This window comes from Poecilia formosa, unplaced genomic scaffold (assembly GCF_000485575.1).
Source record: "Poecilia formosa unplaced genomic scaffold, Poecilia_formosa-5.1.2 Scaffold34, whole genome shotgun sequence".
Lineage (NCBI taxonomy): Eukaryota > Metazoa > Chordata > Actinopteri > Cyprinodontiformes > Poeciliidae > Poecilia > Poecilia formosa.
In genome coordinates this window covers 2,538,613-2,565,945 of record NW_006799973.1, presented here as the reverse complement: position 1 = coordinate 2,565,945, position 27,333 = coordinate 2,538,613, and the positions used below count along the sequence as shown (strand labels likewise).

Below are 27,333 nucleotides of genomic sequence, written 5' to 3'. Positions count from 1 at the left end.
CACATCTTTGTGCTGGAATGGATGTTATTGCTTCCATGAGCGAGGGAAGCGCTAATAAATAGCAAAGCTGTGCTGGAAGGGTTCAGTATAATTCACTATATAGTAAAACAGCCAGTTTATGGTGCTACTCAAAATCCTTCCTTTTACGGCTCATTCAGTTTCCACACACTTCACCGAGAGTTGTAAACAGGGGACAGTAGAAGGCATTAGCATTAGCATGCTCAGTCAACACTAGCTTTGTTTATGCTAACATCCAAAGCTCTCACTGCGATCTCCAAAGATTTTCCCAACATTGCAACTCCAGTCTTAGTAGCAAGATCTTAGTAAATTACAAATATCCTGAAACTGTTTTATTTTTGTTTTAACTCTAAAATAACCATGTAAAATCTTTGTTCTAGACTACAAACATGAAACAGCAGCTGCATTTTTCACAGCGCGTTTATTTGAGATACGTTTGCAAAGAAATTCAATTGAGCTTTTTAAGAAATATTAATTTATGGAAAGATGTGTTGCAGCTCGTGCCTCTGTAACTCGATACAACAAAACAATAATGGCTAAAAATGAAATGTTTGTTATAATTTAAAGTCAGTGTTGTGAAGAAATGACAGTATTAGGCCAAAATCACACTGTCCATCCAGGAGTCATTTATTTATCACATGCATAACTAAAAATACTCCATTTGCCATTGCCAAGGTTTAAAAAAAAAAAAAAAGAAGTCAAGCAAAATGTTTTGTCTTCTGGAGAAACCGTCTTTTGATTTAACAAAGCGATTCTGTAGAGAGAGCTGGAGTGACGGCCGTTTTACCGGCTTGTATGTAGCACAGAGAAATGCAGTTGTGCCCCTCCTCTACCTGTTGCTTTCAACTTCTACAAGACAGAAATTCAACCCTTTATAAATATTTCTGTTTGCACAAACGCTTCTGTCTTCATGTGTAAAATGAAAGGCGTGTGAGCCTTATTGTTTTCAGTCCACATTGCCAAGCCAACCTGTTACAGAACCAGACAACCCGCAGCAGCGCAGTGTGGATAATGTTTAACACAAATTATACCAAATTTACCAGATGTTCTGTCTTTTTACTAAAATGTATCAATCATAATTTTATATATATACACAGTTTAACAACTGTAACGTTAAAGTATTCAAAAGTACTATGAATGGATCCTTTTCCGACTTAAAGCATTTTACATTTAAAAGTACAGCTAATGTCATGAAACCATACTATTTAAAACCTTATATATCAAATAAACCACTTATGAACTTAAAACCTAAAGATGGCACACCTAACTTGTTTGAATCTTATATATGGTTAAAATAACAAGCATAATAAAATAAAGATGCATTATTTCTTGCAGAAGTGCATGTAAATGTTAAGGCACAAAGAAAAAGAAAAAAAAAACATTTTACCGAGGTTACACCAAATTATAATGTGTCCTACAAGAAAGAAGTTCATGAGTAAGCTCTTTTATAATAAAGAAAACAAGTAAAGTCCCAACAAACTAGAGCTTTGCAAAGGCTTATTTAGGTCACAACTTCAGGATTTTAAATGCTTTCTGGGACTCTGACAACTCCCCATAAACAGAAGCTGTGACCGTTTCCTCCCAGTGTGGTCATCATCTATAAACGAGAGGGCTGGGGATTTCTGGCAGTAGCACTGCTGGAATTAATGCTGTTTGCAGTCACAGTGGTGTGAAGCTGCTCGGAAGAAAAATGCCCTCCAACTAGCACCGGTTCTGCAGCATGGCAATATGTAGACAACCTATCAGGAGAGTTAACTCCAACAGAAAGGATGACTACATCAGAAAGACAGCCTAGATTTTATTTCATAAGCCGTTTCTACAGCAACACATACTCTTTGGAGATTTAAAGCGTAAGCCTACTTTTAGAAAGGAAATTGATTCTCTTTGTGAATATTTCCCCACTTTCAAAGGATTCGCAGCCTTCGTGTGATGCATGTTGTAAGACTTCATTGTATTTGACACGCTTTCATGTGATCTTCCAACAGGTCGTGGATCATCAAGCAACGGAGCAACGTCTTCTTATGGGTCTGGTAATGAGAAGAAGACGACACAGAAGGCGACGCCGGATCCCAAAGTTGTTTATTTGAGTAGTTTCCCTGATGCCAGCTTCACTCTTCACTGGGCTTTCTTAGTGTTTTCTTGAAAATGAGTGGCATTGCAGTCTTATCATATTACAAACCCGATGCGTTTCGACTCGGACGATATTCTACATGTCCAGGGATGCAGTAGATTGGTCACCTCATTCGTAAACACTGCCCATCTGTTCAGAACTTAATGTCAGTATAAATGCAGATGTTCTGTGAAAACCTTAGAGGTTTGTTAGAGAACATTAGTGAACAAACAGCGACATGAGGACCAAGAAGCAGAGCAGACATGTTAGGAAGAAAGCGTTAGAAACAACGTCTAAGGCAAACAAATCCAAAGCTCTGTGCACCTCGGAGACCGTTTGATCCATATCCAGAAATTAAGATTTGCTTTCCACCTAAACTAACAGGCCGTATAAGGAGAGTATTAATAAAAGCAGCCAAGAGACCCAAGATACGAGCTGCAGAAATCCAAAGCTAAGGTGGGAGAGTCTGTTGACAGGACAAGTGAAAAAAGCTGGACTTAGTGGTGAGAAGAAACCTACAGCTAAAAGAAAACCATGAGAAGTCTCATTTGCAGTTTGCCATCTGAGCACTGTGGTCAGAAGAGGCCGAAACTCATATTTTCAGTGTGTGTATGGAAGAAACGCTGCAAATCCCCCTGAATGCACCTATAACAAAATATGACTGCGTCATGCATGACTTCTTTGTGTTGGCCTGAGATAAAATCCCAATAAAAACATTTAAAGCATTTAAACTTGAAACACGGCAAAATGTAAAAATGCTCAAAAAACAGACGCATCCTTGGCAGCAGCGCATCTTGGTTCATTTCCAATCTGCTTTGCTTCGGTTCGGTCCATCCACCTGAATCTCTTGTCTGCTATTTTCCAAATAAGTTTGGATCTTTCCTGCTCTCGTTCAGATTAAATGCCGCCATCTCGCCACCGCTAATGGTCAGAACTCTCATTTGCACATTTCTTTGTGAAGACAGGTTACTGCTGGGCTCCCTTACGCCCATTTGTGCTAAAAGCAAAGAAACTGCTCCCCACAGCTACAAGTAAACACGTTTGAAATCTTCATCTGTCGCAAACGTATTCGTCCTTCCCTAAGGTTGGAGCTCTTCAGCTTATAAGCAAATAAAATGATGGCGTGTCCATAAATTTTTCATGCCAGTCCCTGGTTGAAAGTGATCAAGAAGCCCTTAGATGTGCTGAATATCATGTGTGCAGCTCTCCTCTCTGCACTTTCACCAGGCGCTGTGGAGGATTAACTGCAGGACGCTGCTGTTGGAATCCCTGCCGAAATTTGAAAGCAGCAAATCAGCCTAACTCTTATTGTCATTCCTATTGGAAATCCCAAAGAAGCCAGCCTTTCTCGTTAAGTGTACAGAAGGCTGACAGAATCGCTCTTGTAGCACCGATTCTTGTCAAGAGAGAAAATGGAAGTGTGCTGGCTTCTACACCTGTGCTCTTCTCCTCTTTCCTTTCCTCCGTCTCTCCCTCCACTCCACCAGCTGTCTCCTCCACGCATGCCGTCTGTGCTAAATCCATTTTCCCCATCATCGCTCCAATTTACATTTGTACTTCTGTTTTATGCTACTTTTTTTGGACCCTTTTTCCTCCATCGCGAGCCCGAGGAAAGAATTAATAATGATGGATACACTTTTCTCCCGCTTTTGTTCGCTTTTCTCCCAAAGCACACCAACTCTCTTGCCTTGCAAGCTGCGCTAAACACTCCTATTCACACACACCAGAGAGCAAAAGCTAGAACTCTCTGTCCACTCGTAACAGGAACACAAGAAGTCCATTATCTCCGGCCCAGAGGAGCTCCATCACACGCAGGAGAACTTTGGGCCGAATGCTGCGACACTTTTCCATCACATCAAAAGAAATTACACTTAAATTCAAATGCAAATTTTCCCCAAGCACTACTCATCCAATTATTTTTAATGCATCGCTCAAGTCGGGGGTTTTTTCAGTCTGCGCAGATAAATCCTTTTGTAGAGGATAATTCATGTTTTATTCTGCCGTTCTGAAGATAACCCCTTAAAAGATTCACAAAATGAGACGTAAAAAGAGTCACCGCAGGCTGCCGGTGCAGGCCCAGACATCCAACAAGGAAGCCTTGAAGTTTGTTTAAGTGGGTAAAGGAGGAGACGTCTCCGAAACAAGCGGCTAGATGAGCCAGCGGAAAGCTTGCAATATGCAAACTGTGTGGATAACGGCAATGGGGGAAAAAAAAAAAAGCACAATACTGGTGGGTATTATGATGATGATGATGATGATGATGTGAAGTTGTGATGGATCAGTACATGCTGGCAAGCAGAGGGATTATATATCCTCTATAAAACCTTCTGATTCTGCCTTTGGACAAACTTGATGGAGTCGAATTCAACGCAAACTCATAATATTGTGAAGTAATTAAACTAATTAGGATTTTCACAAATGATCCAGGTTTTTTAAATTTTTGTTTCACATTTTCACGGCGGCTCAGAGGTAGAAGAGAGACCGTCTTGGCTGCTGCTGCTGCTGCTGCTCTGCGTTTGTGTGATGTGAGCAGCGTAACCTGCCTCTCATTTTTCCGAGTCCAACCATTCGAGAGATGTCACACCTGCACTAAACATCTTCTAGTTCCAAGTTGGAAAACATGAGATTTGCTGTCTGTTATGGTTCCGACTAGGGCTGCACAATGTAAGGAAAACATGCGCTAAGATAACACGCAATTAATAAAACAAATCTAAAAAAAAAAACAGGTACTGAGTCTATTTGGCTAGTTGAGGGAGAGGGGGAAGTGATTAATCTCAAATTAATCTTATTAAAATGTTTGGGTAAGCAACAACTTACTTATACTTTCTCAGCAACTTTAATATTTTGAAACAACAGATATTTAGGGTGGATTTAACCACCCATGTTACTTATACAGTTGCAGCAGGTCAGCAAGTTCTTAGCTATATTGCGACTGATGCCATAACAGTGTAGCAACAGTGAACTTACGAAGCATCTGCAGCCTCGTTTCCAACGAGTGCTAACAAAAATATATTGTTGCCTCTAAGTTTTTATTTACTCACTAAAAGAAGCCTATTCAGAAATTTATGTTCCACAGCATTATACGACGGACTGACTTAAAATACGAAACACCAAAACTTTTTATTCATTGTCATTTGTACAGCTGCCATATTTAATATCCGAGTCCCGTAAGCTCTGGTTTCCCCAGTTGGGATTCAAAATTGGCCGACATTTCCTGGAAAATTAGAAAATCTGGCTTCAAATGAAAAGAAAACGTACCGTTAGAAGATGAGAATTTTAGCTTCAAGAGATTATATTTTTCCGTTTTCATTGTGATGAAGCACAGCCTGTCCCGTTTCCCTTAAAAAAAACTGTTCGTTATCAAATACTCCCATCAAATATCAGTTTGGTTATTTTTCAGTAGAAGTAGGAAAATTTTTATGGCTTTAAGAAAAAAAAAAAGTATTAACGAGACTTTTGATTCCTCTTTTACGAAAATATAACTTGGATTGGAAAACGTTTCATGGGTTTCATTTTATCTTTACACTACCAAGAGTCACACGGCTTTGACTAAAGGTTTTACACCAATTTACTGCAAAAGTCTAAAAAGTTGTTCTACTTTGAACTGCCTTATATACTAACCTTGCGCAAGAAAAAAAAAATAAATTTCTGCATCTATGTTCTTCTCCGCCAGCCACGTCGAAGGCTGTGCCTTAAGACAGGGAGGAAAATAAAAATATATGATACAAAGGCACCAAAATCACTTCCATGAACGCATTTCCTTTTTAGATGAATCTAGCCAAGGAGAACCAAGGCAGACTGTACTTCATATCATTAGTATATTTTTGTTGCAGCTGTTAAGTTGGGGAAAATAGCATAAACTGATTAAAAGTTGGTTCAGAAACGGTATTTGGGCTTAAAGCCTTTTTATTTCGACAAAAAGAAACCGTAATAAGATCCCGTTTGTTATTTGACAGTAAAAAAATGACTAAAAACATACCAATTTTGCCACCACTACACTACAGCAAGGAATTCCTCCCCCCGCCCCAAACACAGAAAGCATATTGTGGATGCCAAAACACAGCCTGCTTCTTGCGAAGTCTCATCCAAGAGGACTGTACGCTTCAAATGAGCAAGAGTAATGAGGGAGACAGAGCGCGAGTAAAAATTCACTGCAGCCTCACAAATACAGACGTGGTCGCAGCCTCGCTGGTCCTCCCACACCATTACGGTCTGCGGTGATCTGACGTTGGGCTGGACTTCACATAAAGCAGAGCTTGAAGTTATCGAACGGAGCCGTGTGTGGGTTTGGAGCGCCACCTTTCTGCATGTGTGCGCTAATTAGTGTCGGGACGGGGGCCAGTCGCAGGCTGGAGGGGGAGACTTGGCTCCTGTAGACCTGAGCTCTGGCCGTTTCTCGCATGGCTTGACAGACGCAGGCAGACGCGAGAGCACAGGAAAAACCCCTCACCCAGTGGAGGAAAAACAGCCAAGCCCCTTTGCCCTTGAACCGTCTCCTCAGACGAGTCAGAAAATGGGAGAGATTGCACCGAATTGAAAGGAAATCTCTTTTCCGTCGAACTGAGGAGCCGCGCCGACCACATGGGAGATTCAATCCAGAACGTTTAACTTTTCTTTTTTTTTTTTCTTTTTTTTGGACACACAGCTGAGCGGCCCCCACTTTCTTCTTGGACTGACGAAATAAGATGGAGGGAATCTAGGTTATAGCCTCACAAGAGTCCCCCCTGAGAGAAACCCAGAATGGAGGGATGGAAGGAGAAATGGAGACTACTAAGCTGTGATTAAGGAAGAGCTGCTGCTATTTAAGAGTTAAGCTGGAGAGGAGAAGGAGATTGCATGGGCAGTGGAGGAGGAGAAGAACGCTGGAGGGGGGCGGGGGGGTAAAAGCATCCTCTCCGAGCAGAGAGATCAGCAAGCATGCAGGCGGAGGCTGAACGACAACCTGAGAATGACAGAAGTGGGGGAGAGCGCACGCTGAGCAAGAAGATGAAAGATGCAACAAAGAGAGCCAAGTGGAGCCAAGGAGATGACGAGGGAGAGATAAAAGGGAAAGAAAGAGGAGAAGAGGGTATGTTTGCATATGACTAAGCAACAGGATCAAAAATGAGAGGAGGAGAGGCAAGGAGAAGAGAGGACATCCATCCCTCTCTTTGCCTTGTGTACGCAGGGCACGGCTGAGGGCAGAGGACTCGAGTAACGCAGAGTCACAGAGTGGAGTGGATTCATGTTTTTGTGTGTCATGCAGCTGTGGGGTAAAAAAAAAAAATAAAACACAAGGAGCGGGGGACCTGCCATGTAGCAGGTGCTGACCATTTCACGCCTGTCGGCCCCTCTTAGCCCTGTTTGTCTACAAAGATCCACATTAGTCTCTGCAGGTCTGAATCACACCCCCATCTGAAGTCATCTCTCTCCACCATAGGTTCCTCTTCCCACAATCATACTTCACTCTGACATTTGCTGCTCGCCTTAGTCACCTCTTAACTGCTGGCAGATTTAGCTCGCATCTTATCCTCCTCCTCCTCTGGAAATGAGTAACGCTGGAGCAGGACGGAGGGAAGGAGGAAGGAAGGACCCGACTGGACGGACAGATGGACGGATGAGCGATTTGTGGGAAGTTCAACATGCGACCGAAAAGGATAATGGAGAGAGTAAGAGGTCGAAAAAAAGACGAGAACACAAAATAAAAGAGAAACATAATTGCAGGATGAAAGAGAGCAGAAGAGGAACAAATGGTGGAGTTGAGAAGAAAAGCGGTGAAGAGCTGAAGCAGCAAAGGGTGACTGATCTGCTCTGAGAGGCTTGAAGAGTGACAGAAACACACACTACGCTGAGCCACAGCAGAGGCCAACGGCTGCACACATTGGACGCAGTGGCACAAGATTCCCACAGGAGTTTTAAATGCTGTCGGCATCGCTCCCGCTCCCTCCGTCCCTCATGTCTTTACCCTCTCAGACTAAAGAGTGCATGCTGGCACCGATTTATCTGGGCGCACACTCCCTGGCTTTGTAGTCTGAAATCAAGTCTCCATCTTCCTCCACCTGCTCGTGGGATCTTCCAGTCTTCCTCACTTGTAAAACACAGCAGGAGATGGAAAAATCCTTTGTGCTAAAAAGGCCAGTTACACTACTACTGCATGTAGCAGCAGAAAGTGGCCCCCGGGGGTTTGCCGACGCATACTGTGGCACCATAAAAAGCCGACAGACCTCGAAGATGGGGAAGTAGAGAGCGATAATCAGAACGAACAAGCAAAATATGAAGAGGGTGAAAAAAGCTAAAAAATTAGAGCATGAAGAGCCTGGGTGGCTTTTAAGACGCATCTAGCAGAAAACATGTACTTTCTCCTCCATTATAGACACAGTTTACTCCTATNGAGAGAGAGAGAGAGAAGACTGTAATAGAAGAAAATAAATCCTTCATGCTTGCCGTCACTGAGTAATACACAAATGTGACACCATAAATTAGTAATTCTTTTTTCTTCTGCTACATATTTATATATTTATACTATGTACACAGGAAGGTTTCTTCATTTTTTCGTTGGTGATGCGAGCGAGCTGGGAGATGTTAAGGCTTTGATTTGTCGTCGGATGTCTGGAGCCAAACAAACAGGCGAGGGGGACGTCGCTTTTTTGGAACATGGGGTGGTGGGTGGGGGGGTTGGGGGAAAATATCTGATATTTAGACTGCATCACCTTGATGCTAGGCCCGAGCCAGAATTGCAGGGTTCACTAAAAGCATTTTGTCTGACAAGCGCTGCTTCAGTGAAGAGGTGGATGTCGCCGCGTTTGTGTCTGAGGATGCAGAGGTACGAGAAGTCAGGCGGGCGAGGGGAGGGGACGAAGGGGAGAGGGGAGTGCGACGAGTGACTTTTAAAAGCATTGAAAGGGAATCTGGGATGAACACGAGGTCAACTGGGTGGCATTTTCATGAAAGCTATATATCCTAGGACATAAATGGATGCTCTTTGAAAAGTGAGATTTACATGGTCACAATTTGAGTGCAGCTTCTTCTCAACACGGCTTTCAAGCACGATCAAAACATCTCTGTATTAGTGCGATTGTGTTTGGGGTTGGTTTTTTTTTTTGTTTCCCCCCCATTATTATTTTGTGCAGCTTTGTGTGGGCTCATGTCAGAAGATGGCAGACTTGTCAGGTATGAGGTGTCTGCTGCTCCACCAGTTTGGCTGTGGGAGTGAGCATAATGAAAGCGACTGAAGGGTGTTTGTGTGTGGGCGAATTGTTTCTCCTCGTTCTGCCGATGTGCACGCGTACGGCAGCTCTGCGCGCGAGTGAGCGAATGCACCTTTGAAATGCACAATATCTGCAGTTTGACACTTTTTAGCGGCGACTCAGGGCGGCCACTCGGGTTACAGCTCCGGTCGTGAAAAGCGTCGCTGGAATACACACCGACTAAACGGAGAGCTGGCTCACACGCGTTCATCTGCTGCTTGTGGGGTGAAGGTATCCCAGAAAAATTGCGGTTTTCTTTATTTTTTTTATGCTGTGTGCAACGACACTAGGAATAGGATGAGGTTATGTGAAAATGCAGGTGATTCGAGGGAAAAAACACCAATATAAAATAAGTCTCAGGTTATATAAGGTTGGACAGTTCAGCATTGACCAAACTACATTCTGAAAGCCTGCGGGGACATTTGAACTGGAGGCCAACACAAACCTCCTTACTCCTGGCGAAACTGGCTCCATCAATTCGATATTTACATTTCATAAATATGTACATTTTCACGAGAAAAATAAAGATGATTACATTTATAGTACACAGATACTTCACACCAAAATGTACATAAGTGTTTCTGTTTGTCCCTTGTTTTCTTCTTTTTTTTTTTTAATCTCCCACCAACCTAAAGAAACCAAGTTTTACTCTGATATTGTTCATTGAAGATGTGACAAACAAGTGCAAAAAAAGTAATACATTTTTTTTCTATTAAGTGGTTGTGACAAGTCAGCTGTGTTCAATAAATCTGTTATTCATCCATTTATGCATAAACTAAGGCCATTAGATGATAATCCCATTGAACACGCTGGCTTACAATCTGCCACACGGTGCTCAAATGCGAAATGCCGTCACCATTTTTGTTATTTGCCTTCTGCCTCTCTCCGCTTCTCTCTCTGCCAGCACGAAGGTTAACAATTAGAACAGCAAACAAATATTTCTACTTATTGAACGCAGGGTCTGTGGTAGGCATGGACCGGCTGCCGTTGTCGGGGAAATAAATCTGCAAAAATCTCCCATCGTATTGCTTTTATGGTTTAAAATCCTTTTAATGAGATTCCAAGGGCAGAGCCAGAGAGGCTGGAGTTTTCCCCCTGCTGCCTGGAGCGTACAGTAACGTGGCACTGCCCCTCCCCCACCTGCTACTGGATGCTGTCAAGTCAAGAAAAAAAAACAAAAGAGCAACTCATCGAAATAATCACATTTAACTTGTTTTATGTCTATATCAAAATTTTAAAAAATGACAAAACTATGACTAATGCTCAGTATAATTCATTTTAAATTCAATTTCAAATAAAGTGACATTTTAAATAAAACGTCTGAGTTTATGTTCAAATTTAAGTTAAATATTTAAGTTTTTTTTTAAAAAGTACATTTTGAATTGTACTTTCTCCAATTAAAGAGTAAAGTTTAAACATTGTAGCAGGAATAACTTTGGCTTTAAACATTTTATTTCGTCGTAATTTCTGCCAATATTTTAGACGCTGTGGTCGTCCAGCTGTGAGAATCTGGTACTGGTCCATGCCGGGTCTGTGCTGCGGCGTTTCTCCTCAGGGTAAAAGTGCCACGATAAGACAAGCAGGCGATTCCAGCCATCTACGCCCCGGCTGGCGGGTCAACCTGGTTTTGACCAACACAGAGCCCACCTGGCCTTAATGGCATCAATCAAGATTACACCTGCTGCTGGATGTCCTTCTGAGGAGGTCAGAGGGGAGTCGATAATCAGGGCGGGAAACTCATGAGTGGAACGAGCTTCCCATCACAATTATCCAAATGCATGCAGATGCACACGCAGAGCCTCAAAGACATCAGTGTACAGTAGCCACCGGGTCTAATTTCTAGAAAGGAGCTCATTAAAAAGGAAGAATTAACGGTTCGAAGACAATAAGCTCTGCACCTAAAGGGCCATTTCACCACATGTTGCCCATCAATACCAAACCTTTTTACGTCCTCCAATCAATTCGCAACATCTAACATCCGCTAATGGAAGGTAATACATGATCCTCACTGAAAATCCGTCTTGCCTAATGCCGCAGCACTATGGAGGCTCTGCTGCGTCCGGCCATTTGCTAAAGTGTGGAAGGGGAGGAGGGGGTTGTGAATGTGGCCAATCCAGGTGAATTACTCCATCGGAGTGGAGTAAGTGGGGCTCCTGATGGATCAGGAGCGGTAAAATACTCCCCCTGCTCTAGGTGGCCGTGACCTGGATAGCGCCCCGGATAAATCAACACTTCCCATAAACACTGGAGAGAACGGGAAGAGAAGGGGCTGCAGAGATGGGAGGAGAGCCGGAGCGAGGAAACGCCACTTCATAAACTATAAGTGGCGGCAATCTGTTGGTCCCAGCTAGACGAGCAACTTCATGGCTCATTACCAGTCAAGCTCCTCCTGTTGGGAGGGATCCGGAGAGATGAGGGTGAGGAAAAAGAGGTGCTTATCTCTGTTCCCCCCGCATCGCTCTCTCCATCCCTCCGCCCCGTCACATCAGCAGCACCTCAACCAGAATCAAACCCTCCAGGCGCAGAAAAAAAAAAACAAAACAAAAAAAACAAGTCTGCATGCCAAATTTCCTAAAAAAAGTTGTTGCAAATGGTAACTTTCTCAATTTTTCTATTAGTAAACCTTAAGAGTCCAGTGCTGCCAGTGATCAGCAGAGCTGCGTGTTTAGAGTTGTCAGAGTAAGGCAGAGAGAGCAGAGTGAGCACGAGCAAATACATCATTCACATTTCTAATACACCCAATGGTTTCTGTCTTTTTTTTTTTAACACACCAACACACCAGATGTTACAGCACAACACATTACCAAAACAAAAGGCTTCCCACAGGAGGACTGAGAGTCGCAGGCAACATGGAACTGCTTGACAACCACAGCATTTTTTATTTTTAAGTGAAGTTAGGAGTGAATATGCAAGTGAAATGCCTGTATAGCCAAGCTTGTATCATGATTCAATTTTCCTACTCCCACACTATGTATTTTCTCTTTTAGTCTGACAGTTGAAAGTCAAGAACCGAGCAATGGGGAGAGCATGAGCTGAAGCGGTGAGAGAGATGCTGCGCTTTTCTCAGTTTGATTTTCAGTTGATGCTTCTTAAGATGCTTTTCCTCATGCCCTCTTCCAGTCCTGCTCACTATGGGGCTGCTCTGTGATTAATAATTGGGCATATTTAAAATCAATTTGCAAAAATAAAAGTGGTATTTTTTCTTTTTTTACCCTCCCACCCCCCTCAATGGGAGTAGGACAAGACCCAAAGCCAAACAATCTTCAAGAGGATTTCTTAAGCCTGCTTTTTATTTCTCTCCTCTTCCTCCTCTGTATGCTCCCCTCCTCTTCCTCTATACGTAAACTGCAGTCCGGGAGATGACCGAGCCATCCCGCTGGGACTCCATGTCATCGTCCATGTAATCTCCAATCATGTCGTCCGGGTTGGGAGGGGGGCGCAGTTGCAGAATCGGGCCTCCTCCAGCGAAGTGGTCGTATCGCTCCTCATCCTCCATCTCGTCGAACTTCCTCCTCTCGGCTTCGTCTAATTCGTTGCTCAGCAGGATGTCCTGGGCGGTGGGTGTGCCGGTGACGACCTCAGGCCGGGCGCCCATGGTGAACGGCTGGTGGTGGTTGTTTTTCTCTCCCAGACCCTGGTTGGGCGAGCGATCGATGTAGACGGGTCCGTTGTTATTACCACCCGCAACGCCGCCGCTTCCCGTTCCTCCGCTTGTTCCGTTCTTGCTCGCCTTCTTGCCGCCACCGAATATGCGTGTCTTCATGTCGCTGCCGCCGTTGGCCCGGTAACCCTGCTGCTGCCTACGGCTACGGGCGACGAGCACGGTAACGAGGGCGGCGACCAAAAGGAGGGCCAGTAGGGAGCCTATAACCGCCCCTGCCACAACGCCGGCATTGGAGTCGGTCTTTGAAGGCTCTGTGGGAGGGAGGAGAGGCAGGAAAGGAGAAAATAGAAGAAAACGAAAAATTATTGGAGGAGGAGGAAGAAGCAGACACCAGAAAGAGGAAAAAAGAGACGGTGTAAAAAGAGACCAGTAAGAAAAGGGGAAAGTGAGAGATGGGAGATGTCAGTGGTGGTGTGAACTTCAGTCAAGTGTGCACGACTAATGAGATGCAAGTACAGTCAATTGTGTTTAAATCCAAATATATATGCAGTGCAGTGAAAAAGTATTTGCTTGCTTACAGATTTCTTCCCGTTTTTCCTTTTGAAACTCAAATGTTTGACACCAAACTGCCACCCTCTAAACCGTTTCATTCAAATCAATCGGCCAGAAATAACAGCGGTGTCATCACGACGGTTAAGGGGTTAAAAGTGCCAAACAGGCGAGAGACTAAAACCTCCGCTGACCCTAAAGCACAAAATCCCTGTGTCACCACCTTCCAAAAACGTCTTTTTCAAACAGAAATCTTGAATATTTTTCCAAGTCTTTTGTAAAAATACTCTTTATACTGATGAGACAAAAGCAAAACGTTTCAGAAACACATTTAAAAGTAGTCTAGTGTTGGTCCTCAGAATATCTTGACAGATCATATCTGAACATCAGGCCAAGACTTTAAGCTCAAGCCCAACCGGGTTACGAATTGGTGCAGTTTGGAAAACGATCCAAACTGCACCAACGAGTCCAGTTTGGTTCAAACACGACAACAAAAAGGATTGGAAGTGGCCCAGTCCAAGTCTGAACTCACATCAGATTGAGCCTTGTGTAAAGACCCTCAACAAATTTAAACCAATTATGCATAAAACAGGGAAAAACTTTCTCCAGCGATGTTAAATGATGCTTGCTAGTTATCACAAACGCTTGATGGCAGCTGTTACCACAGAGGGTGGAAAGACCAGTTGAGTTTAGGGACCAATAATTATTTCACAAAACTTTATTTTTTTTAATTCAGAATTTAAAAGCTGTTTTTTGTATTTACTTGGGTCATCTTTTACATCGATTTTTGACGATTTTCACATTTAAGTGAGACAAAGTAAAAAAAAAAAAAAAAAGAAATCTATAAGCAAGCAAATAGTTTTTAATAGCAGTCAGTGTGATGGTGTGTGTGTGTGGAGCCTTCAGCTGCACTGACAGATCCTCCCCTCCCTGTAGGCTGTTCCTGTCCCCTTCACCACAGCCACGTCTTTACAACGTCTCAGCCACATTCCCCCGTGTGCTGCCCTTCGACAGCCAGGGTCTGTCCAAGGCTCATCACAAATCACAGAGCTTGGAGGGACGGGGGAAGGTTGGGGGCTAAACCACGCACACACACGCAAACAGACGCACACGCATGCTCAAACGTACACAGTTTCTGATGAGGTGGAGAGCGGCGGGTCAGGAAAACAAGTGGAGGCCATGCAGAGGAGGAGGAGGACTGTAACAATGAATGAAGGAAAGAAGAAGATGAAGAGATGGAGGAGGAGGAGGAGGAGGAGGGGTGAATGAGCGAGCGACGCAGCAGAATGACAACTCTTCCTTGAAGCGATTCATCAGCAGCGGGGGGATTGAATGGGTACCCCCCTCTGCTTTTGTAATTATTTGAGTGTAGATTAGTCCAATGTGAAGCCGTTTCTATTCTAGCATCTCAAAGTCCCAGCAGCCTTGCTCCACATACATACATACACATAAAAAAAGTGCATTTAATGGCTTTGTTAGAGTGCAAACTAACTTAAGGGGATACAAGCAAAACTAGGGCTCTGCCAAATCCTACGCATTGCTTTTGCAACTTCTATGCACGTAAAAACTCATGGGACGGAGCAGTCGAGTCTAAATCAGGGTTTGATGAGGTCCCACGCGACTCGTCGGCTGCGTAGCTCTCACCGCTCCCCGGACACCGGTGTCCAGCGATATTATTGCTGTATTTTATCTCCACACGACCTTTTTAAAGCACATCTTTGTGCTGGAATGGATGTTATTGCTTCCATGAGCGAGGGAAGCGCTAATAAATAGCAAAGCTGTGCTGGAAGGGTTCAGTATAATTCACTATATAGTAAAACAGCCAGTTTATGGTGCTACTCAAAATCCTTCCTTTTACGGCTCATTCAGTTTCCACACACTTCACCGAGAGTTGTAAACAGGGGACAGTAGAAGGCATTAGCATTAGCATGCTCAGTCAACACTAGCTTTGTTTATGCTAACATCCAAAGCTCTCACTGCGATCTCCAAAGATTTTCCCAACATTGCAACTCCAGTCTTAGTAGCAAGATCTTAGTAAATTACAAATATCCTGAAACTGTTTTATTTTTGTTTTAACTCTAAAATAACCATGTAAAATCTTTGTTCTAGACTACAAACATGAAACAGCAGCTGCATTTTTCACAGCGCGTTTATTTGAGATACGTTTGCAAAGAAATTCAATTGAGCTTTTTAAGAAATATTAATTTATGGAAAGATGTGTTGCAGCTCGTGCCTCTGTAACTCGATACAACAAAACAATAATGGCTAAAAATGAAATGTTTGTTATAATTTAAAGTCAGTGTTGTGAAGAAATGACAGTATTAGGCCAAAATCACACTGTCCATCCAGGAGTCATTTATTTATCACATGCATAACTAAAAATACTCCATTTGCCATTGCCAAGGTTTAAAAAAAAAAAAAAAGAAGTCAAGCAAAATGTTTTGTCTTCTGGAGAAACCGTCTTTTGATTTAACAAAGCGATTCTGTAGAGAGAGCTGGAGTGACGGCCGTTTTACCGGCTTGTATGTAGCACAGAGAAATGCAGTTGTGCCCCTCCTCTACCTGTTGCTTTCAACTTCTACAAGACAGAAATTCAACCCTTTATAAATATTTCTGTTTGCACAAACGCTTCTGTCTTCATGTGTAAAATGAAAGGCGTGTGAGCCTTATTGTTTTCAGTCCACATTGCCAAGCCAACCTGTTACAGAACCAGACAACCCGCAGCAGCGCAGTGTGGATAATGTTTAACACAAATTATACCAAATTTACCAGATGTTCTGTCTTTTTACTAAAATGTATCAATCATAATTTTATATATATACACAGTTTAACAACTGTAACGTTAAAGTATTCAAAAGTACTATGAATGGATCCTTTTCCGACTTAAAGCATTTTACATTTAAAAGTACAGCTAATGTCATGAAACCATACTATTTAAAACCTTATATATCAAATAAACCACTTATGAACTTAAAACCTAAAGATGGCACACCTAACTTGTTTGAATCTTATATATGGTTAAAATAACAAGCATAATAAAATAAAGATGCATTATTTCTTGCAGAAGTGCATGTAAATGTTAAGGCACAAAGAAAAAGAAAAAAAAAACATTTTACCGAGGTTACACCAAATTATAATGTGTCCTACAAGAAAGAAGTTCATGAGTAAGCTCTTTTATAATAAAGAAAACAAGTAAAGTCCCAACAAACTAGAGCTTTGCAAAGGCTTATTTAGGTCACAACTTCAGGATTTTAAATGCTTTCTGGGACTCTGACAACTCCCCATAAACAGAAGCTGTGACCGTTTCCTCCCAGTGTGGTCATCATCTATAAACGAGAGGGCTGGGGATTTCTGGCAGTAGCACTGCTGGAATTAATGCTGTTTGCAGTCACAGTGGTGTGAAGCTGCTCGGAAGAAAAATGCCCTCCAACTAGCACCGGTTCTGCAGCATGGCAATATGTAGACAACCTATCAGGAGAGTTAACTCCAACAGAAAGGATGACTACATCAGAAAGACAGCCTAGATTTTATTTCATAAGCCGTTTCTACAGCAACACATACTCTTTGGAGATTTAAAGCGTAAGCCTACTTTTAGAAAGGAAATTGATTCTCTTTGTGAATATTTCCCCACTTTCAAAGGATTCGCAGCCTTCGTGTGATGCATGTTGTAAGACTTCATTGTATTTGACACGCTTTCATGTGATCTTCCAACAGGTCGTGGATCATCAAGCAACGGAGCAACGTCTTCTTATGGGTCTGGTAATGAGAAGAAGACGACACAGAAGGCGACGCCGGATCCCAAAGTTGTTTATTTGAGTAGTTTCCCTGATGCCAGCTTCACTCTTCACTGGGCTTTCTTAGTGTTTTCTTGAAAATGAGTGGCATTGCAGTCTTATCATATTACAAACCCGATGCGTTTCGACTCGGACGATATTCTACATGTCCAGGGATGCAGTAGATTGGTCACCTCATTCGTAAACACTGCCCATCTGTTCAGAACTTAATGTCAGTATAAATGCAGATGTTCTGTGAAAACCTTAGAGGTTTGTTAGAGAACATTAGTGAACAAACAGCGACATGAGGACCAAGAAGCAGAGCAGACATGTTAGGAAGAAAGCGTTAGAAACAACGTCTAAGGCAAACAAATCCAAAGCTCTGTGCACCTCGGAGACCGTTTGATCCATATCCAGAAATTAAGATTTGCTTTCCACCTAAACTAACAGGCCGTATAAGGAGAGTATTAATAAAAGCAGCCAAGAGACCCAAGATACGAGCTGCAGAAATCCAAAGCTAAGGTGGGAGAGTCTGTTGACAGGACAAGTGAAAAAAGCTGGACTTAGTGGTGAGAAGAAACCTACAGCTAAAAGAAAACCATGAGAAGTCTCATTTGCAGTTTGCCATCTGAGCACTGTGGTCAGAAGAGGCCGAAACTCATATTTTCAGTGTGTGTATGGAAGAAACGCTGCAAATCCCCCTGAATGCACCTATAACAAAATATGACTGCGTCATGCATGACTTCTTTGTGTTGGCCTGAGATAAAATCCCAATAAAAACATTTAAAGCATTTAAACTTGAAACACGGCAAAATGTAAAAATGCTCAAAAAACAGACGCATCCTTGGCAGCAGCGCATCTTGGTTCATTTCCAATCTGCTTTGCTTCGGTTCGGTCCATCCACCTGAATCTCTTGTCTGCTATTTTCCAAATAAGTTTGGATCTTTCCTGCTCTCGTTCAGATTAAATGCCGCCATCTCGCCACCGCTAATGGTCAGAACTCTCATTTGCACATTTCTTTGTGAAGACAGGTTACTGCTGGGCTCCCTTACGCCCATTTGTGCTAAAAGCAAAGAAACTGCTCCCCACAGCTACAAGTAAACACGTTTGAAATCTTCATCTGTCGCAAACGTATTCGTCCTTCCCTAAGGTTGGAGCTCTTCAGCTTATAAGCAAATAAAATGATGGCGTGTCCATAAATTTTTCATGCCAGTCCCTGGTTGAAAGTGATCAAGAAGCCCTTAGATGTGCTGAATATCATGTGTGCAGCTCTCCTCTCTGCACTTTCACCAGGCGCTGTGGAGGATTAACTGCAGGACGCTGCTGTTGGAATCCCTGCCGAAATTTGAAAGCAGCAAATCAGCCTAACTCTTATTGTCATTCCTATTGGAAATCCCAAAGAAGCCAGCCTTTCTCGTTAAGTGTACAGAAGGCTGACAGAATCGCTCTTGTAGCACCGATTCTTGTCAAGAGAGAAAATGGAAGTGTGCTGGCTTCTACACCTGTGCTCTTCTCCTCTTTCCTTTCCTCCGTCTCTCCCTCCACTCCACCAGCTGTCTCCTCCACGCATGCCGTCTGTGCTAAATCCATTTTCCCCATCATCGCTCCAATTTACATTTGTACTTCTGTTTTATGCTACTTTTTTTGGACCCTTTTTCCTCCATCGCGAGCCCGAGGAAAGAATTAATAATGATGGATACACTTTTCTCCCGCTTTTGTTCGCTTTTCTCCCAAAGCACACCAACTCTCTTGCCTTGCAAGCTGCGCTAAACACTCCTATTCACACACACCAGAGAGCAAAAGCTAGAACTCTCTGTCCACTCGTAACAGGAACACAAGAAGTCCATTATCTCCGGCCCAGAGGAGCTCCATCACACGCAGGAGAACTTTGGGCCGAATGCTGCGACACTTTTCCATCACATCAAAAGAAATTACACTTAAATTCAAATGCAAATTTTCCCCAAGCACTACTCATCCAATTATTTTTAATGCATCGCTCAAGTCGGGGGTTTTTTCAGTCTGCGCAGATAAATCCTTTTGTAGAGGATAATTCATGTTTTATTCTGCCGTTCTGAAGATAACCCCTTAAAAGATTCACAAAATGAGACGTAAAAAGAGTCACCGCAGGCTGCCGGTGCAGGCCCAGACATCCAACAAGGAAGCCTTGAAGTTTGTTTAAGTGGGTAAAGGAGGAGACGTCTCCGAAACAAGCGGCTAGATGAGCCAGCGGAAAGCTTGCAATATGCAAACTGTGTGGATAACGGCAATGGGGGAAAAAAAAAAAAGCACAATACTGGTGGGTATTATGATGATGATGATGATGATGATGTGAAGTTGTGATGGATCAGTACATGCTGGCAAGCAGAGGGATTATATATCCTCTATAAAACCTTCTGATTCTGCCTTTGGACAAACTTGATGGAGTCGAATTCAACGCAAACTCATAATATTGTGAAGTAATTAAACTAATTAGGATTTTCACAAATGATCCAGGTTTTTTAAATTTTTGTTTCACATTTTCACGGCGGCTCAGAGGTAGAAGAGAGACCGTCTTGGCTGCTGCTGCTGCTGCTGCTCTGCGTTTGTGTGATGTGAGCAGCGTAACCTGCCTCTCATTTTTCCGAGTCCAACCATTCGAGAGATGTCACACCTGCACTAAACATCTTCTAGTTCCAAGTTGGAAAACATGAGATTTGCTGTCTGTTATGGTTCCGACTAGGGCTGCACAATGTAAGGAAAACATGCGCTAAGATAACACGCAATTAATAAAACAAATCTAAAAAAAAAAACAGGTACTGAGTCTATTTGGCTAGTTGAGGGAGAGGGGGAAGTGATTAATCTCAAATTAATCTTATTAAAATGTTTGGGTAAGCAACAACTTACTTATACTTTCTCAGCAACTTTAATATTTTGAAACAACAGATATTTAGGGTGGATTTAACCACCCATGTTACTTATACAGTTGCAGCAGGTCAGCAAGTTCTTAGCTATATTGCGACTGATGCCATAACAGTGTAGCAACAGTGAACTTACGAAGCATCTGCAGCCTCGTTTCCAACGAGTGCTAACAAAAATATATTGTTGCCTCTAAGTTTTTATTTACTCACTAAAAGAAGCCTATTCAGAAATTTATGTTCCACAGCATTATACGACGGACTGACTTAAAATACGAAACACCAAAACTTTTTATTCATTGTCATTTGTACAGCTGCCATATTTAATATCCGAGTCCCGTAAGCTCTGGTTTCCCCAGTTGGGATTCAAAATTGGCCGACATTTCCTGGAAAATTAGAAAATCTGGCTTCAAATGAAAAGAAAACGTACCGTTAGAAGATGAGAATTTTAGCTTCAAGAGATTATATTTTTCCGTTTTCATTGTGATGAAGCACAGCCTGTCCCGTTTCCCTTAAAAAAAACTGTTCGTTATCAAATACTCCCATCAAATATCAGTTTGGTTATTTTTCAGTAGAAGTAGGAAAATTTTTATGGCTTTAAGAAAAAAAAAAAGTATTAACGAGACTTTTGATTCCTCTTTTACGAAAATATAACTTGGATTGGAAAACGTTTCATGGGTTTCATTTTATCTTTACACTACCAAGAGTCACACGGCTTTGACTAAAGGTTTTACACCAATTTACTGCAAAAGTCTAAAAAGTTGTTCTACTTTGAACTGCCTTATATACTAACCTTGCGCAAGAAAAAAAAAATAAATTTCTGCATCTATGTTCTTCTCCGCCAGCCACGTCGAAGGCTGTGCCTTAAGACAGGGAGGAAAATAAAAATATATGATACAAAGGCACCAAAATCACTTCCATGAACGCATTTCCTTTTTAGATGAATCTAGCCAAGGAGAACCAAGGCAGACTGTACTTCATATCATTAGTATATTTTTGTTGCAGCTGTTAAGTTGGGGAAAATAGCATAAACTGATTAAAAGTTGGTTCAGAAACGGTATTTGGGCTTAAAGCCTTTTTATTTCGACAAAAAGAAACCGTAATAAGATCCCGTTTGTTATTTGACAGTAAAAAAATGACTAAAAACATACCAATTTTGCCACCACTACACTACAGCAAGGAATTCCTCCCCCCGCCCCAAACACAGAAAGCATATTGTGGATGCCAAAACACAGCCTGCTTCTTGCGAAGTCTCATCCAAGAGGACTGTACGCTTCAAATGAGCAAGAGTAATGAGGGAGACAGAGCGCGAGTAAAAATTCACTGCAGCCTCACAAATACAGACGTGGTCGCAGCCTCGCTGGTCCTCCCACACCATTACGGTCTGCGGTGATCTGACGTTGGGCTGGACTTCACATAAAGCAGAGCTTGAAGTTATCGAACGGAGCCGTGTGTGGGTTTGGAGCGCCACCTTTCTGCATGTGTGCGCTAATTAGTGTCGGGACGGGGGCCAGTCGCAGGCTGGAGGGGGAGACTTGGCTCCTGTAGACCTGAGCTCTGGCCGTTTCTCGCATGGCTTGACAGACGCAGGCAGACGCGAGAGCACAGGAAAAACCCCTCACCCAGTGGAGGAAAAACAGCCAAGCCCCTTTGCCCTTGAACCGTCTCCTCAGACGAGTCAGAAAATGGGAGAGATTGCACCGAATTGAAAGGAAATCTCTTTTCCGCCAAACTGAGGAGCCGCGCCGACCACATGGGAGATTCAATCCAGAACGTTTAACTTTTCTTTTTTTTTTTTCTTTTTTTTGGACACACAGCTGAGCGGCCCCCACTTTCTTCTTGGACTGACGAAATAAGATGGAGGGAATCTAGGTTATAGCCTCACAAGAGTCCCCCCTGAGAGAAACCCAGAATGGAGGGATGGAAGGAGAAATGGAGACTACTAAGCTGTGATTAAGGAAGAGCTGCTGCTATTTAAGAGTTAAGCTGGAGAGGAGAAGGAGATTGCATGGGCAGTGGAGGAGGAGAAGAACGCTGGAGGGGGGCGGGGGGGTAAAAGCATCCTCTCCGAGCAGAGAGATCAGCAAGCATGCAGGCGGAGGCTGAACGACAACCTGAGAATGACAGAAGTGGGGGAGAGCGCACGCTGAGCAAGAAGATGAAAGATGCAGCAAAGAGAGCCAAGTGGAGCCAAGGAGATGACGAGGGAGAGATAAAAGGGAAAGAAAGAGGAGAAGAGGGTATGTTTGCATATGACTAAGCAACAGGATCAAAAATGAGAGGAGGAGAGGCAAGGAGAAGAGAGGACATCCATCCCTCTCTTTGCCTTGTGTACGCAGGGCACGGCTGAGGGCAGAGGACTCGAGTAACGCAGAGTCACAGAGTGGAGTGGATTCATGTTTTTGTGTGTCATGCAGCTGTGGGGTAAAAAAAAAAAATAAAACACAAGGAGCGGGGGACCTGCCATGTAGCAGGTGCTGACCATTTCACGCCTGTCGGCCCCTCTTAGCCCTGTTTGTCTACAAAGATCCACATTAGTCTCTGCAGGTCTGAATCACACCCCCATCTGAAGTCATCTCTCTCCACCATAGGTTCCTCTTCCCACAATCATACTTCACTCTGACATTTGCTGCTCGCCTTAGTCACCTCTTAACTGCTGGCAGATTTAGCTCGCATCTTATCCTCCTCCTCCTCTGGAAATGAGTAACGCTGGAGCAGGACGGAGGGAAGGAGGAAGGAAGGACCCGACTGGACGGACAGATGGACGGATGAGCGATTTGTGGGAAGTTCAACATGCGACCGAAAAGGATAATGGAGAGAGTAAGAGGTCGAAAAAAAGACGAGAACGCAAAATAAAAGAGAAACATAATTGCAGGATGAAAGAGAGCAGAAGAGGAACGAATGGTGGAGTTGAGAAGAAAAGCGGTGAAGAGCTGAAGCAGCAAAGGGTGACTGATCTGCTCTGAGAGGCTTGAAGAGTGACAGAAACACACACTACGCTGAGCCACAGCAGAGGCCAACGGCTGCACACATTGGACGCAGTGGCACAAGATTCCCACAGGAGTTTTAAATGCTGTCGGCATCGCTCCCGCTCCCTCCGTCCCTCATGTCTTTACCCTCTCAGACTAAAGAGTGCATGCTGGCACCGATTTATCTGGGCGCACACTCCCTGGCTTTGTAGTCTGAAATCAAGTCTCCATCTTCCTCCACCTGCTCGTGGGATCTTCCAGTCTTCCTCACTTGTAAAACACAGCAGGAGATGGAAAAATCCTTTGTGCTAAAAAGGCCAGTTACACTACTACTGCATGTAGCAGCAGAAAGTGGCCCCCGGGGGTTTGCCGACGCATACTGTGGCACCATAAAAAGCCGAGAGACCTCGAAGATGGGGAAGTAGAGAGCGATAATCAGAACGAACAAGCAAAATATGAAGAGGGTGAAAAAAGCTAAAAAATTAGAGCATGAAGAGCCTGGGTGGCTTTTAAGACGCATCCAGCAGAAGACATGTACTTTCTCCTCCATTATAGACACAGTTTACTCCTATGTCAGCAGAAAATAACTTCATATTAAGTGCAATCATGCCACAGAAGAGTGGAAGGAGATGCATATTGTATGAGGTGAAATGCAGGGATGAACTCTGCTGAAAGGTCCTGCTGAACTCTTGGAACAGAGCGGGGGGAGGGGGGGGGCTGCGTGGCCTCTTTTCCAGTCTTACTGACACCATTTTAGACATTTTTACTTCAAAGCACAGAAACGCCATCAGAGGCTCTTCCTCGCATGAATGCATGTCTGCATAGATGGATGATTTTCACAAATAAGAGTGGCCACACAAAAACATGTGCAACTCAACGGGTATGACCAGATCTTGCAATATTTAACGGGCTGATATCGCTTGGCAAAGTGAAGTCTGTTTTTCAAAAACATATCCCAGCATTCGATTTTATCCCCAGTAAAACTTTAATATCTCCTCAATTTCTCACAGACTACACTTAACTGTGGGATTCGAATCAGAAATGATCATTTCTGATTTGAAATGGCAACAATGTTGACATGTATGTGAAATTTTAAAGGATGAGTTAACAGTGACTAAAGCTAGGCTCAATAAAGCAGCTAGACGTTGTGTTTACTTCAACATGGGTTTGCTTTTCTCCAAGTCATTAACTTCTTGACTTTACATTTTTCATTGAAATTTAATAGAAGTGCGTCGATAAATTGGGCCAAACAATAAACCTTCCCCAATTTCCTTAATCAATGAACAACTGATACATGTGAAATCCATCTTCTCGATCGACCTCATCTACTTCTGCAAATGTCTAAAAATCAACCTCTGTCTCCTTTTGCTGTGTTGAGAAAAAGGTTCGACTGTCGGACTGGACCACCAGTTAATGTCTGCAGGTTCCCAGTTAACGATCTGGGAACCTGCTGCTCTGGTTCTGGGCGGCTTTTACCCGACTCTTGCCTGATCCACCAGCTTTGGCCTCAGCGATGCCAGATGCCACAAGGCTACCTGCTTGTTTTTTGTTTTTGTTGCTTATTTTGCTCAACAAAATCTCAATTATTTCTTGAAGTCCATATCTAAATCCGTTTTGCTCCAGCTGAACCAGCCGGGTCGTAACACCAGAAACACAAAATCTGTTTTAGTTCTTGGCACATGAAGCAAAAGATAAAAAGTGCTGCTCCATGTCGTAGTTTCTGAAAACCTCTGGATATAAAATTCAAACAAATACGCAAAATTCTCTTCTTTTTTCAAACTGTTTATTTCTATCAAAGCATCTTAAAATTAAGTTAAAATTCTTCATTTCAAAGAGGAACATGTGAAATTATATCAATCCCTCTAATATGAAGGTTAAATTTACCTGTTGTACCCATTTAGTAGTTTTAAGAGTCAAACATTGAAGTAAGAATGAAAGTACCTCGAGTTGCCACGCCGCGTTGACAGAGGCGGCTAATAAAAATTACTCATCAGGCTAGCTGACAACATTCGCCTACAGGTGCATTAAAGAATAATAATCTTCCAGTGCTGAGAAATAATTAATCTGGAAGCATTTTGACAACTTGGTAGTAAAATTAACAATGAGAGTGAAAGAAGAGACACAAAGGATTTGTTAGAACTGTGAGAATATGGCTAACCATTATTTAGCCATCAGTTAGCATCCACTCCTCTTTGGCACTAAGAGCTGCTTCAGTTATTTAATGAGTCTGGAGTGGGATCGGACCTAAAGATTTAACACTTTAACCAAACCATTTTTAAGAAGCGACCAAATGTATTTCATCATCTTTTTGTCTCCAGTCGCAAACGGCTCTAGAAGTGCAACCTACCCGTCATCAGAAGGACTCCTTCTGCACTCCAAGCACTTCAATTGCATTTCTAAAGACTAAAAATAGTAGCATTGAATCAGACACAACCAGAGAATCTCTTAATGTTTTCACTGAATAGAGAAAAAAAATTTTCACACTGCAAACCTAAAAATCTTACAATATTATCACTTGCAAACAAACAGAAGTTAGAAACGTTGCCACAGATCAACTAGTTACCATTTTTTCAGTGATAACTGCAAAATTGATATTCATTAAAATCAATTATTTCAAAATAGAATATTTTTTGAAGAGTTTAAATTTAATGATATTCTTTAAAAATCTCTTCTTGCTCAAAAAAAGGATTTAAGGACTTTTTTTTTTTCCTTTTTTGCCAATAGAGTCGTTTCAGGATAAGAAAATAACTTTTTTTTTTAAAGTCAAATATGTACTAGAATAAGACATAAAGAAAATGTACTAAGTTTGTGGAAAAAACGTCAGTTTTCTCAAAAATACCCCTACTCTTCTTGTGTTTTTGTGAACCTAAAATCCTGCATCGACTTTTGAGACGGATGCATCATTAACACCAGTAGCAGGTTTTATACCAGCTTATAAAATCTACATCTATTCAAATCAAATACACCACTCACAGTTGTGGTCTAAAGTGTCATTACTGCTCATTTCCTTTGCTTTGGGTCCTCCATTTACATTAATGCATGTAAGTACTTGTGAGGACTCAAAGTGTAAGAATGGCTTCAGGGTAAAGAGAGGCCTCAGTTGAGAAAAAAAAACAAAAAACACAACAGATTAGAAAAAAATGGAGGCCAAAGGAAAAGAAAATGCAAAATTGCCTCTAGATGCACAAAAACCAGGGGACCTTGAACACTATTGCAGCATAAAAACTTGGAATAAAAAAAGTATCGACAGCAGCAAAGAGACGTGGAAAAAGTGACATGCACTCCTAACGGAAAACAGAAAAAGAGAGTCATGATGTTGAAGGAAAGAATCCAAAAGGATGCACACACTGACTCAGCATTTACATCCCCTCAGACACACACACACACCAAGGACAGAGCAGCTGGACCCACTAACCTTACACTAAACACCCAAGATCAACCTCAGCACAGAGGAAATGTGTGTGTGGGTGTCTGCGGTGTTTGTGTGGCATGTGAGGAAAACAAGGTGTATCCCTGGGGAAGCAATAAGAGCATAAAACACGGGGAAACGTGTGGCTCGTGTGATGAAAGAGCAGTTGGTTCCAGCTCATCAGTTTTCAGGATATAAATATTTTCATACACAAGCCTGAGGTAAGTTTATGTAATGAATGAACAGCCAGCAGAGCATTTCGCTTTCACTCTGCTGGAATTCTCAAAGCTTTATTGATGCGTTAAATATGTACAATTCATCAGCATGTATGGACATTTGCAACTCGTGCAAATTACACCAAGCACTGCTTTTAATCTATTTAGAGCAGCAGATGAGTGGATTTGTGATGCCAATTCATTACGTAGCAGGGAAGTGCATGAAAAGGACACTTCAATTAATCATTTCCAGTGACGAATGCACACATGTGGCGCTCACACTTTGAATCAAACTCAAAAGATGTATGCACCGATTGTGCAACTTAAACTAAAGTGCAGCTTGCTCAAGTCAGGACGCAGCTCACCTCTGACGTGGATCGTGATCTGTTCCCTGGTGGTCCCGATGCTGTTCTTGACCTCGCACACAAAGGTGGTGTTGACAGAATTGTCCACTTTCAACACCTTGAGCTCGTTCTCTTTGGGCAGCACGGTATCTGGCATCTGTCCCGTCATTCTGTGGGGAAACGAGCAAATCAGCAAAGGAAAGAAAAGGAAAAAGCAGTGAG

General features: G+C 42.6%; 2 protein-coding genes across 2 annotated transcripts in view; both read right to left on the bottom strand.

The window, feature by feature from the left end:
- Positions 1-3,661, bottom strand: part of LOC103136823 (nectin-2-like) — a 90,511-nt gene extending 86,850 nt beyond the window's left edge. The window contains exon 1 of the mRNA XM_016670432.1: positions 3,565-3,661. Within this exon, the coding sequence (XP_016525918.1) occupies positions 3,565-3,661 (97 nt within the window). The remainder of the gene's footprint in view (positions 1-3,564) is intronic.
- Positions 3,662-12,107: 8,446 nt separating this feature from the next.
- Positions 12,108-27,333, bottom strand: part of LOC103136796 (poliovirus receptor) — a 66,363-nt gene continuing 51,137 nt past the window's right edge. The window contains exons 6-7 of the mRNA XM_007550214.2: positions 27,133-27,281; positions 12,108-13,269 (exon numbers count right to left, since the gene is read on the bottom strand). Coding sequence (XP_007550276.1) covers positions 12,689-13,269; positions 27,133-27,281 — 730 coding nt within the window. The 3' untranslated portion in view covers positions 12,108-12,688. The remainder of the gene's footprint in view (positions 13,270-27,132; positions 27,282-27,333) is intronic.